This window comes from Staurois parvus, unplaced genomic scaffold (assembly GCF_062004578.1).
Source record: "Staurois parvus isolate SC_StPar_1 unplaced genomic scaffold, SC_StPar_1.0 ptg000694l, whole genome shotgun sequence".
NCBI classification, from domain to species: Eukaryota; Metazoa; Chordata; class Amphibia; order Anura; family Ranidae; genus Staurois; species Staurois parvus.
This window is the reverse complement of record NW_028318490.1, coordinates 4,067,752-4,081,117: the sequence shown is the minus strand read 5'-3', so window position 1 is coordinate 4,081,117 and position 13,366 is coordinate 4,067,752. Positions and strand designations below refer to the sequence as shown.

General features: G+C 40.8%; 1 protein-coding gene across 2 annotated transcripts in view; it reads right to left on the bottom strand.

The window, feature by feature from the left end:
• KCNK4 (potassium two pore domain channel subfamily K member 4) overlaps positions 1-4,737 on the bottom strand; it is a 52,475-nt gene extending 47,738 nt beyond the window's left edge. Inside the window, exons 1-2 of one of the 2 annotated variants that reach the window (XM_089652833.1) lie at positions 4,289-4,737; positions 2,553-2,872 (exon numbers count right to left, since the gene is read on the bottom strand). In XM_089652833.1, the coding sequence (XP_089508959.1) occupies positions 2,553-2,741 (189 nt within the window). In that variant the 5' untranslated portion in view covers positions 2,742-2,872; positions 4,289-4,737. Of the gene's footprint in view, positions 1-2,552; positions 2,873-3,821; positions 3,999-4,288 lie in introns of those variants that run through there. The other variant, XM_089652831.1, reaches the window with a different exon arrangement.
• Positions 4,738-13,366: the final 8,629 nt, after the last annotated feature.

Below are 13,366 nucleotides of genomic sequence, written 5' to 3'. Positions count from 1 at the left end.
TGCATAGTTTCAGAAAGGTATAATCTATCAAAGAAGGAGGTACAGCGCTCTATATTACAAGTCTAGCATTCAAATTTTGAAATATGGATAAATGTCTCATATGGTATGCATTATTGCTGAAAGGGAAGCTATATATTCCTACTAGAGAAACAGATTTACAAAGACACAAGCATACATTCACTAAAGCATATGGTATTTTCATTGCCTCTTTTTTTCTTTTTGCAATTTATTTTATTTTTCAAAGAAATAAAGTTTTAATGTATTTCTGAAAGAACATCACATGAGTTGTAGCTCCTTAAAGTACATGTATGGCCAAAACCTATAGGATATGCAAACAACAATAATACTTTATATACTAAATACGTAGGTAGGTATGTGTGTATTCACAGTATGCCCCCTTCATTGTTTATTCTGTCCAAGTTAAATGCATTCATACAGTAGATGTAGCAAAGTAAGTTTCCTGATATAATACAGATTGCAGTAAAATGTGTCTGCAACAGATGATATAATCAAACTCATTGAATGGATCAAAGATATGAATGGTACACAATCAATCTATGCACATTTGTTTCCAAAGAGGAGTGGCTTTGGCTCGCACACAACATTGCACAGGACTGCAGCCTGCCACATCATCTAAGAATGACTGGACCAATTTAATATTTCTCCTTGATAAATTAGGTAAAACGGTCATTGCATTCTTATTCTTTGTTCATGTTGTTTTGCATAGTTATATACACTAAAAGTGCCATTATTCAACTTTTGGGTTATCCATACACATATCACCTGTGGAAGTGTTTTATTTGCTAGATGGATTTTTATTTCAGAATACATATTTCTATTATACAACTGTAAAGTATGTATATTCAGACCTGAATTTTTGGAATACTCCAATAAGAGAAATAGGGGTGTAAAAGGAACAGGGCTGGGCTGCTTTGTTTTTGGATGTTCCTGTGAGCTGAAAGTTGTAAAAAGCTCCCATACGAATATAGATTCTTGTTAGAATAAGCTTTTATGGCTTCTATAAGAGTGACCACCCTTTTGCTGTCAGCTGTCAGCATCTGAAGTTGAAGGATATTAACTTGGCTATCAAACCATTAGAATAGAAGATGTGAATACATCAGCATGTAAATGTAACATTGTTACATTTGCTTCCATTGCCCCCCAAACAATGTGCAGGATAACCATATCTACCAGACCTGGTTATCCCCAAGGATGGCCAAATCGTCTATAGATCAGGTTGATTACAATCGAGAAAAGGTCTGTGTCATTCCAATATAGCACAACACTGCAGTTCAGGGCCTGATCATAGTACATAGTGGTTTGAAATGTATCACTGATATGGATAGATGAATTGGAAAGTCTTGATTAGGGTGTATTTTCCATTAGAAACAGTGAGCCTGTGCCTGTTGCAGTGAAGGCAAAAAGAAAGCCTTTTCCACTAGTTATAGGCAAGACATTTTTCCCACCATCATCAAAAATATAGATGTATGTATATTATATACACACATTTTTTTCATAGCATTCTTGGCCAGTAGAACAATATTCTGTGCAAAAGGGATGACCCTAGCACAGCTGGTTTGCTTTGGGTATCAAGACTTGTGTGCTCACAGTGATGGCAATCCAGTCCTTGCCATAATCCTGACTCCACCCTCTTTAATGACAAAGCTAAACACAGAGGAGTATGGATGTGGGCTTGCATGAAAGATTTATCTTTACATGTCCTGCAGACATAACCGTAAGCATGACTAAAGAACAAAACATAGACAAAACATGAGTGTTACTAAATAATGCAGAATAAGAGAGGGAGTGTGTCCAAATGACATTCTGGCTATACAATTCCAATCAGTTTTCTCTCTATGGCAGAAGGTAAGAGGATGACAACAACTATAGAACAGTCAAGTTTTTTAGCTTATGTAATTACAATTGTGTTTCCTTATATTTTGTACGTATGGCTAAAGAAGAGTTATAATATTCACCAAATGAGGTAATTCAGTTCTAGTTTCCAGCATCCTGGAAATGTTAATTTTTTTTAGTTAATTTACCAGTAAGGTAATTAATGTAGATAACCATGTTGCTGTAATCTTTTTTTTCCTTTGCAAGCCCTAGGGATAAGAGTAAGTAATAAGTCCATGATTCTAAAATCCGTATATCCAGAATATGGAGATAAGGAAATATTGTCTCTATTTACTATGTTGTTAGCAACTGGAAGACAGATAAAAATGGAAACTTTCTTTACTTTGTGCTAAATATCCCCCCACCTCTGTTGCCTGCATAATATATTACAGGCAATACTTGTTGCCACATTAAGAATGCAGAGCAGACTTTTTCCACAGAAGTCAATGGCCTTAATTAATATGGCAGAGTGGAGAGCAACAATGTACATTTACCATAGGACTTCAGGTTAAGTTCACCTTCAGGTCAAACAAAACAATGGAAGATGACTGCTCATTAGTTGTTTCCATATAGCTCTTTGCCATTATATGTCTTGTAAACTAAGCATTTCTACATATTTGTATGAATCCAAATGTTATCATTCTATGTCTATTTCTTACCAACACAAAGGTTTCCAGGGATTCCTCTCTAACACAGGAGTGTTCTGCAAGGAACTCATCTCGTTGTCTTTTGAGTAGGCTCTGCTGCATAGCCTCAAAGGGTTGTTCAAGCTTCTGGAAGACCACCGCTCCTGTAACCAGGTACCCTAGCACTATACCAAACAATGCCAGCACAGTCTTCTTCTTCATGACGTTTTTGCTGGCTACTACCACCTCCTCAGTGCCAGTTTGATCTCCAAGTAATATGGAATCCTCGGAGGAGCAGGATAGTGGGTACAGGAAGCTGTTAGGTAGTTGCCCTACCGGGGAGCGACAAGACACTAGAAAAAAACAAAAAACAATAAGGTATAATTTGAGCAAAAAGGTAGGAATAACAACTACACAAATAACTTAATTTAGTATTCTTATTTATGTCAGGATGATTAGAGTAACTACTGAATGGTCAGTATATTAGTACATAAAATCAACTGCGTTATCTAGAATTGTAGCAATTAATACTAATAACCAACTGAATAGGATAGATAGACCAATATGTACTCTTGCATACTAGCAAAGTAGTTTGAAGGGTAGTAAAAATTATATAATTTATTTTCCAAATGCTCAGATTAATGGGTATGTTTTATCATTGTTTTATGCAGCATAATTGTACAGAAACCATTTTATATATTACTTGTAAATGCGCTGCTTAAATACACAAAAGGTTTTTACTACTAAGTATTAATTCAGCAAGAATTAAATTATAACAAATATTTTTAGGTTCCCAAAGCTTCAAGGGCATGGTTAAATCTAAGCTGACAAGTTTATTGGATCGTCGTAAATCTGCACTTTAATAAAGCTTCTATATAAGACATCCAAGTTTCACAAACAGCTTCACCTGTATTGATTTTTCAGTGTTTACAGGAGTCATTAAACTAGAAGCAATTATAAATATTGGTTAATTAACTGAAAATACAAATTAAAATGTATGAATGTATGCAAACATATTTATACCATTATAGTAACAGCAATTGCAGATTTAAAGAAAGCTGTGTTTGTTTCCTTAAAAAAAGATATTCCTAATCCCTAGGCAGTCAGCTTTGGCATAATATATTGTGCATGTAAAAAACAGTGTATAAACAAAATTATGAAAGAGGTACATTCCACAAAACTGTACAATCTCATATTCTCAGATTACCAGAGGCATATTGTGTATACAAATTACTATAGGAACATCTCCAAGTATAAGAATGTAAGCTTTCTAGACAAGGGTTCTTGAGTCTTACTACTTACCGGGACCACGTCCTAGAACAAGTGGGGGGGGGGGCAATCTATAGGGTATAAGGAGCATACAGGTAGACACTCACACACTCAGACAGGTATGGCCCCCTACAGCAGGGCCTGCAGCTCAGCCTGTGCTGTAGATGTCCGGAGGAGAGTGATACCCACCACACTGATTCCTCCCTCCTATCCACACACTGCATGGGCGTGGAAATTAGGACTGAATAAGAGATAGAGAGAGTCATACAGATATAGGCACTGAGACAGGAGGGGAAGGTAAATGAGGCTGGATAGCAATGAGAGATGGAAAAATAGGCTGGAATTGAAAGGCACAGGCAGAAGGATGCAGATGCAGAACATTATGATACAGGAAAATAATCATCATGAATGATGCAAAGAGGTATCACAAAAGTCATGCAAAAGATAATACATACATTAACCACTGTTCTGCCAGTAGTCAGGAGACCTGCTCCACTTACCAGCAGTTGTGCGGATGCAAAGCTTCTCACTTCTGCTTATTCTGCAAGTGTACTGAAGAACGTAGGACAGCCCCTACACTGCTATGCATGACACCACTCATTCAATGCACAGTCTAGGGACCTAAGCCCCATGATACCAGTATACTACCAAGTGCTATAGCATCTCACTGTCTGAGCAAGATGAAGTTGATCTTTTTCCTCTGTGCCATGTAAGACACCACAGTGCTCCTGAACTAGGCTGGCTCATCTTCAGTATCAATATAACAGTCCAAATGGATGACAAATGCATCAATTAATACTAATCTGCTAAGACTTGCTGGACACAACCTATTCCCTGTCTAGAAATCTTCTCTTAACTCTTTCAACTAGCAGCCATATAAAATCATCTAATGTGTTTTCATTGCATAGCATCACTCTCTTGCCTGCTGGAGCCATGCAGCACTGCATAGCAACCCCACCCACCTTGGTAAAATGCAGGGGAGCAAATATCCCTGATGATGGAGAGCTGCAGTGTCATTTCACCCTCCCACTACACTTGCTTATTGTTGGCAGTCAAGGGGTTAATGCTCCACATTTTCTCAAGACTCTCATAAATGATGATGATGACAATCAATAAAGAGCAGTACCAGTAGTACTTGCCACTTAACCTTACCACTTAACCCCTTCACGGGACAGAAGAAGCCAAACAACAGATAATAGCAAGTCCATCATCGGTCATATTTGAAAACTGTTTTAGTACATACATTAGCACATGTGCTGGATTGTCTGGCAGTGTCACCACATACATTTTCTATTTTCTATCCATACTGCAGAGATACACTGATCATTATGCACAAACATTTAGTGAAAACACAGTCTACATATTCACACTAAAAAACTTACCTCCCGTATACTAGACAAATACCTAACTGATCAGATTGTTTTAAACCAGAACAGAGTGCATATGGTGTTCCTGTCTGGTCTTTATACACTCATATGGGAGGAATGGATAATGAGTATAGAGGAAGAGGATGATGATGAGGATAATGATGACTTCATCTTGCCCTGTACATTTTAGGAGCATTTTTGCTATTCTCTGCATAAGCCAGCAGTATGGCTCAGCAGCTAAACATCTGGCTCTTACAAATTTGGATGTATCCATGTTTACTCAAATCCGTTAAATCTTCTAGGGTGGCCTATTTTGACCATTTAAAAGGATCTCTAAACTACAAATATGTACTTTTTTATTCCACGCACCATGTCCATCTAAAAGGAACTCTAAGCTACAAATTATACTTTATTATTCCATGCACCATGCCCATCCATTCTTAAAGAAAGATGGTGTGATATGGGGCACCTAAAATATTTTTAAAAATCATTTAGAAAGCGACAAGATGAGAGACGTAAATGGTAAATGCCATTTGAATAAGCCTAGAATTACAAAAGGAGTCAATGCACTCTGTGATGCTATCAACGTTAAGCAGGAGAAGCTTCTACCAGACAATTCTGGACATATTCTTGCTGCTTGCCTAAATGTGTCATCAGAAGTCATAATGAAAGATATTAATAATCATAATTAATACAGACAATGCATATGATAGAAAAATGGCTGAAAAAGCAAAGACAATAAGGAAATAGATTAATTGCCTCCAAGTGAGTGACGGCAACTGATGAAGAGAGGGAAAGAGAGGGTAAGTATTGATGAGAAGAAGGTGTGAAAGAAAGCAGTAGGCGGTCAGCAGGAAAGTTAATCAATTAGAAATGAAAGAGGTAGTAAAGGGAGGAGGGTGACAGAAGGAGTGACATAGAATAATCCTCATTCTCACTGGTTCTGTTAAGCTTCGGACTTAGCTTCCTAGGTACAGCACTCTCTGCTTCTTGGGCACAGCACTCCCTGTTTCTCAGGCACAGTACTCTCTGCTTCTTGGGCACAGCAGTCTCTGCTTCTTGGGCACAACACTCTCTGCTTATTTGAAACAGCACTCTATGTTTCTTGGGCAAAGCACTCCTTGTTTTTAGGAACAGCACTCTGTGTCTCTTGGGAACAGTGCTCTCTGCTTCTTGGGCATAGCAGTCCCTTCTTCTTGGGCACAGCACTCTGCTTCTCGGGCACAGCACTCTTTGCTTCTCGGGCACAGCACTTTTTACTTCTTGGGCACAGCACTCTCAGCTTCTCAGGCACAGCACTCTGCTTCTCGGGCACAGCACTCTCAGTTTCTTGGGCACAGCACTCTCTGCTTCTTGGGCACAGCACTCTCTGCTTCTCAAGCACAGCACTCTCTGCTTCTCAAGCACAGCACTCTCTGCTTCTCAAGCACAGCACTCTCTGCTTCTCAAGCACAGCACTCTCTGCTTCTTGGGCACAGCACTCTCTGCTTCTCGGGCACAGCACTCTCTGCTTCTTGGGCACAGCACTCTCTGCTTCTTGGGCACAGCACTCTCTGCTTCTCGAGCACAGCACTCTGTGATGCTCTGTGTCCTCAGTCTGTCACAGCTTCTGCAGACAGGTTGACACAAAGCAAAATATATAATATCAGAGTGCTGAGACTAGCCTTAACCCATTTCCTGCCTACATGCAGAACATTACCTTGTGATTTTAAAGATCCATCTAGTATATACAAACCTTCACTCAATGCCATTCCTGTCAGAGATGTACAAAGCACATTAACCCATTAACTCCTTTCATGCTGGTATCAAGAGTTTACCTATCACAATCTTGAAGTAACAATGTCTAAGTATCACCACCATACACAGTAGTGCTTTGATGCTGTCTGAGAATATGTGACACCTAATACCTTAAATATGAAAACTCAAAATCTGTTCCCTGTCCATATTACAGTCACAGTGCCCAGTGAGGGAGAGCTACCCATACTGCCCTCTTCAGCTGTTTACTGGATAATGGAGGGTTAAACCCCTTCCCTGCTCCATCAGCATTTCCAGATAAGTGATAGCAATCAATGGCGATCAATAACCATATTATCATCAGAGTGTGTCTGGGGACAGGGAATATGGTACTTATATAGATATACACTTATATTTACACATGTAATAGTAGTACAAAGACACTCGGAAAAATAATCTATTTGTCAATCTAGTCATATATGGACATTTCAACACAACATTTGCTGATCTCTAAACTAAATTGTGACAATTTTCATTTGTCAAAATATCAGCTTGGAAAGGAAGTTGGTTGGAAAGGGACTATGTTGTAGATTTACTAAAAATGGAGCACTCAGAATCTGGTGCAGCTGTGCATGATAGCCAATCAGCTTCTAACTTCAGCGTGTTCAGTTAATAATAAAACCTGGAAGCTGATTGGTTTCTATGCAGAGTTGCACCAGATTTTGCAATTTCCAATTTTAGTAAATAACCCCCACTGTATAGAAATAATTTTAGGATGTATGTGTACTCCAAAGAGTATATAGAAACACAAAAGTTTGTGAACATCTGATCCTCACGCCTATATTAACCTGTTGGATATCCTTTTCCAAAACAATGGAAATTAATATGGAGTTGGACCTCTGTTTGAGACTAAAACAGCCTCCACTCTTCTAGTAAGTAGTACAGTCTATTCCAGTCCCCTTTACTGCCCCCCTTCTTTGCACCCCAGTCCCCTTCAGAGCCCCCTCTTCCTTGCATCCTAGTCTCCTTTACAGCCCTCCTTTCTTGCACTCCAGTTTCCTTTACATCCCCCTCTTCCTTGCACTCCAGTCCCCTTTACAGCCCCCCTTCCTTGCACCCCAGTCCCCTTCACAGCCCCCTTCCTTGCAGCTAAATCCGCTTCACAGCCCCCCTCCTTGCACTCCAGTCCCCTTTATAGCCCTCCGTTTCTTGCACCTCCATCCACTTCACAGCCCTCCTTCCTTCCACCTCCGTCCCCTTCACAGCCCCCCTTCATTGTACCCCAGCCCCCTTCATAACCCCCTTCCATGCACCCCAGTCATCTTCACAGCCCTCCTTCCTTGCATCCCAGTCTCCTCCATAGCCCTCCTTCCTTGCACCCCAGTTCCTTTCAAAACCTCCCTTCTTGCACTTCAGTCCCCTTTACAGCCCCACCTCTTTTGCACCTCCACCCCCTTCACAGCCCCTCTTCCTTGCACCTCTGTCCTCTTCACAGCCCCCAATTCCTTGCACCTCCATCCCCTTCACAGCCCCCATTCCTTATACCCCAGTCCCCTTCTCAGCCACTCACCTTGCACTCCAGTCCCCTTTACATCCCCCCCTTCCTTGCACCTCTGTCCTCTTAACAGCCCCCTTCCTTGCAACCCAGTACCCTTCACAGCCTCCCTTCCTTGCACCCCCATCCATTTTACAACCCCACTTCCTTGCACCCCAGTCTCCTTTACATCCCTCCTTCCTTGCACCCAAGTCCCCTTTGCAGCCCCCCCTTCCTTGCACCCTAGTCTACTTTACAGCCCTCCTGCCTTGCACCTCCCTCAGTCCAGTAATGCTCTGACTGCAGCAGCAGTCTGCAGAAGCAGCAGTTATCTTGTATTCACTAAATGCTGTAATGGCAGTGGGCGCCATTGGCTCCTGCTGCTGTCAATCAAATCCTGTAAGAAGGAATTGTGGGTGGAGCCCAGCTTCACTGTGTATTCCTATAGATGCACAAAGCCCAGTTTGGGAGCAAGCCTGCATGAGTGCCCCCACAGTATCTAGCATGTAATGAATCATTTGGAGAAGAGAAGGAGTGGAGAGTGCTGGCAAGGGACCCTAGAAGAGGAGGTAAGGGGCACAGGGCAGGTAAATATTACAGGGCAGGTAAATTTTATTTCAGGAAAAAAATTAATGTTTACAACCGCTTTAAAGTCCAACAGAAAATAAATTCTAGGTGAATCCCAGGTGGTGACAGACCTAGCAGTGTTTGCTGTAACCTCTGCACCATACTCAGGACTCCCGCCCACCTACTCCTTAATGGATGTGGGAAGGCTGGTGGAGAGCTTCTTGAATAACTCATCTGTACCCATCTATTGTGGGTACAGAAATCTGCAGTTTTACTCTGGGAAGGTCCCTGTACCCTCAGGGGACAAGGATGACACCTAATGTAAGGATGACCTTGATGTATTGAAATATGATCCAGTAAATCCAAGACGAAAAAGCCCTGGTTGCAGCCAAGCCCCAAAACCAAATGCTGTGAAGGGTCATGGGCAAGTTGATGGCGATTCCATTGCATATTCAGTACAATGTGTCCTGACCGTAGCTGAAGAAATAGAGAGAGGGATACCTCCTGTTCTTGTGGCCCTTTTGCAGGCCATAACACAGATAACTCAGTCATATTCTACTGTACAGCAAGCCTTCTCTAAAGTTCATAAGACAGTTGTACAAAGTTGTTGAGACTCAAGCCAGAATGCAACAATCCCTCTCAGATATGCACAGGACTGTGGCCAGATTGTGCTTGGAAGGGAAGATCAAATGGGAAGGTAGACCAGAAAAATTGTGCCAATATGTCAATATAAAATATTACAGCTGTGGGGAGACTGGATATTTTAAAGCACAGTTTCCAAGGAGGGGATTCCCTCCAGACGCTGCAGTCCTAGAAGCTTTTGGGAAGCTACTGATCATGAAGCTGTTGAGAAACTAAAGAGGGCCCTGGTGAAAAACCAACTGAGTACCCACCTACAACAGTTAGCTCGAGTTCCAGAGAAATTAAGAAATGTTAGTAGAGGTCTAAAATCCCATCTAGGGCCCCATATGCTTTTTCTGAGAAACCCTCCAACACACTTCCTTTGACATTGTGTATTCAGTGCAGACAAAACCGGGGTATCAAAACTGAGAATTTCCCATATGATTTTTACTTGCCAGTCAAGTTGGTATTTGACCCATCCATAGTCAGGCAGTCAGAAACATTTGACACCCTAGTCATCATGTGTTCTTGCCTGCCGGGTTACAACATGAGTTCTCTGATAGTGGGGACAAATATTGACTTAGCATTTACTCTCTCCCCTTGTCTCAGAGAGTAACCCAGCGACATAGGATGTACAACCATGCTACAAAGGGAAACCAAAGTTTAGTGCAGAATGTCCCAGTGGAAGAAGAGGAAAAGTTGTGGAGACTGGATAAGGACAAAATAATACTCCTAGACTGTAAACTCCAAGGAGCAGGGCCCTCAAATCCCTCTTGTATGGAACTGTATTGTTGCTGTATTGTCTCCCGTTATATTGTAAAGGGCTGAGCAAACTGTTGGCGCTATATAAATCCTGTATAATAATAATAATACTGCAGTAAGGAAAAGTGGTGTATAAACGAGCATCAGTCAAGCTAAGCAGGGACCAGCCAAGCCCTGTTGTTGCTTGAAGCTGATCCACAGGGAAGGGACACAGGTGGAGCTGTTCAATGAAATAGGGTTGTCAAGGGCCTTGCAATGAACCCGAGGAGGAATCCATGCCCCTTTGCAATGTTACTGACTCCGTAGTAAAATTACAGGCTTGAATACTGATAGCACAAAAACAAACAATTTATCTGAATAAAAAATAAAAAAACAAAACAAAAATAAATCTGTGCTAATACAAAAAGCAGCCTGCAAAATAAGAATGATATATGGTATAAAGACCATAGAGAACTTTAGTATAATTTGCTGCACTATGAATAGTTAAATCAAAACCATATAGCCACCAAAAACTGTTAAACTTTGCAAAAAGGCCAAGCTATTACCAATTGATAGAACCTATCCATGTTAAAGGATCAATGCATAAACATATGATGTGCAAAGCCACCACCACAACACTCAGCAGATGGTGAGATCTCTCAAGCACAGAGGTCAGTATGTGCTTGCTCCCATCTGGGAATGAGAGCAATCCCTTCACTTTACACCTTCACACACAGCCTGTTGGTTTTCGGCAAGACTTAGACGCGAGGTTGGAGACTTTTCCCTCCAAAAGCTCTTTGGTGACTTCAAACTCCGTAACTCAATCCGGTAATGCCCAAAAGCGGAAAAAAACAGTTTTCTTCACTCAAACTTGATCTTCAGGAGCCCTGAACTCTGCATTCATGTAAAGAGAGAAAACAGGTGGCACACACACCTAGTGCATTATCCAAGGTTTATTGTAGGAGTGAAAGAATAATAAAAACATACTCACAGACGAAGAATGTATCTAAAAAGCATAGAAAAATGACAATGGCCACAACGGCAGGCAAGGTGTTCTCACTGTCAGTGCGGTCAAATGGCTGACGCGTTTCGGGGACAAATCCCTTTCCTCAGAGCTGATGACCAGCCTCTGATGCTGATGTATGATGGATGGAAAGTAAGAGCCTTGTTGTTGTGGCATCAACAGCAAGGCTCTTACTTTCCATTCATCATACATCAGCATCAGAGGCTGGTCATCAGCTCTGAGGAAAGGGATTTGTCCCCGAAACGCGTCAGCTATTTGACCGCACTGACAGTGAGAACACCTTAACTAAACTAAAAATTCTTCCTGCGCCAAGTGAAAAACACTACTACAGGATCTATCCTGCTGCTGTGCAATGTGATAAACACAAAATGTGATAAATAAAAATAAACAGCGCAAACATAGACCTCTCTATCACAACAAATATATAAAGTGCAAACATATATAGAAAATTATATTAGTAGTGAAAGTCCATCATGATAATAGACAACAAAAGTTCAGAAAATTCGTGCAAAAAGATCAAAAATTCTTCTAATGAAAAGAAAAACTTCCACCTTCCACCCGTGCAAACCAACATCAAATGCACTCACCAGATATAGGTGAATGAAACGCCTTTTAGGAATTTTTATGGGATCCTAAACCCTCTTTCGTGTCCACTCTATAGGAATCCTCACCTTCAGTATAGGCTCCACCATACAACCGGGGAGCCTATACTGAAGGTGAGGATTCCTATAGAGTGGACACGAAAGAGGGTTTAGGATCCCATAAAAATTCCTAAAAGGCGTTTCATTCACCTATATCTGGTGAGTGCATTTGATGTTGGTTTGCACGGGTGGAAGGTGGAAGTTTTTCTTTTCATTAGAAGAATTTTTGATCTTTTTGCACGAATTTTCTGAACTTTTGTTGTCTATTATCATGATGGACTTTCACTACTAATAATTTTCTATATATGTTTGCACTTTATATATTTGTTGTGATAGAGAGGTCTATGTTTGCGCTGTTTATTTTTATTTATCAGAGTGAGAACACCTTGCCTGCCGTTGTGGCCATTGTCATTTTTCTATGCTTTTTAGATACATTCTTCGTCTGTGAGTATGTTTTTATTATTCTTTCACTCCTACAATAAACCTTGGATAATGCACTAGGTGTGTGCGCCACCTGTTTTCTCTCTATCCAGTGGCTGATTTCCCCATCTGAGGAGGGCTGCACCCCTGAAGCATTTCCTTTGGTTGTCGCTGTCCTGGTACCCTTGGCTTCCCTTTTGGCTGTGCATATCCTGAGGCGCTGGAGAGTACATACGATATCTGGTTCGACTGCATTCATGTAAACCCTGTGTCCCCTTTTCCTACTTTTTCACAGTGGCAGAGCCTTGCAAGGTCACAGCTTATCTATAATTTTATTAATTCATTGATATTATGCATACTTTCTATTATTACATACTGAGTATATTTGTATTAATTTATCATCATGTTTGAAGATAGCATTATATAATTTTGTAAAAAATGTATATGTGTCATAGGTTTGTTAGGATGATGTACTGTATATCTTTTGTAGGTTGTCTGCATCATGTATCTAGTTTAGTTCTATTTAAAGGAGAAGTAGGGCCAAAGCTATTTTGCCCCTATTTATGGGAATCATAGGAGTGCACTTCTTTCTGTGACCTGTATTCAGCCAACAGCAGGCTAAAATCCACTGTTGGTTGATGTCACTCAGCCGGTGGTCACCATTTAAATTTTTTTTACTCTTCCATATTGGTCTTTTAAAACCTGCTGGACTGGCAATATATTTGGCTGTGGAGAGTTGATGTGCCAAGAACGAGGCAGTGGATTTAATTGATTGCCAAATGTATGCTGATAGGTGGGCGATAGGGGTTTTTTAAAGGGATTAGAAAGTCAGTACAACCAGCCCCTGAAGATGTCCTGTTGGACAAAACACATAGATTGGTGCTATTGGCACTACTTGACAGCATTTATAGTAAGCCTTATGCCAGTTT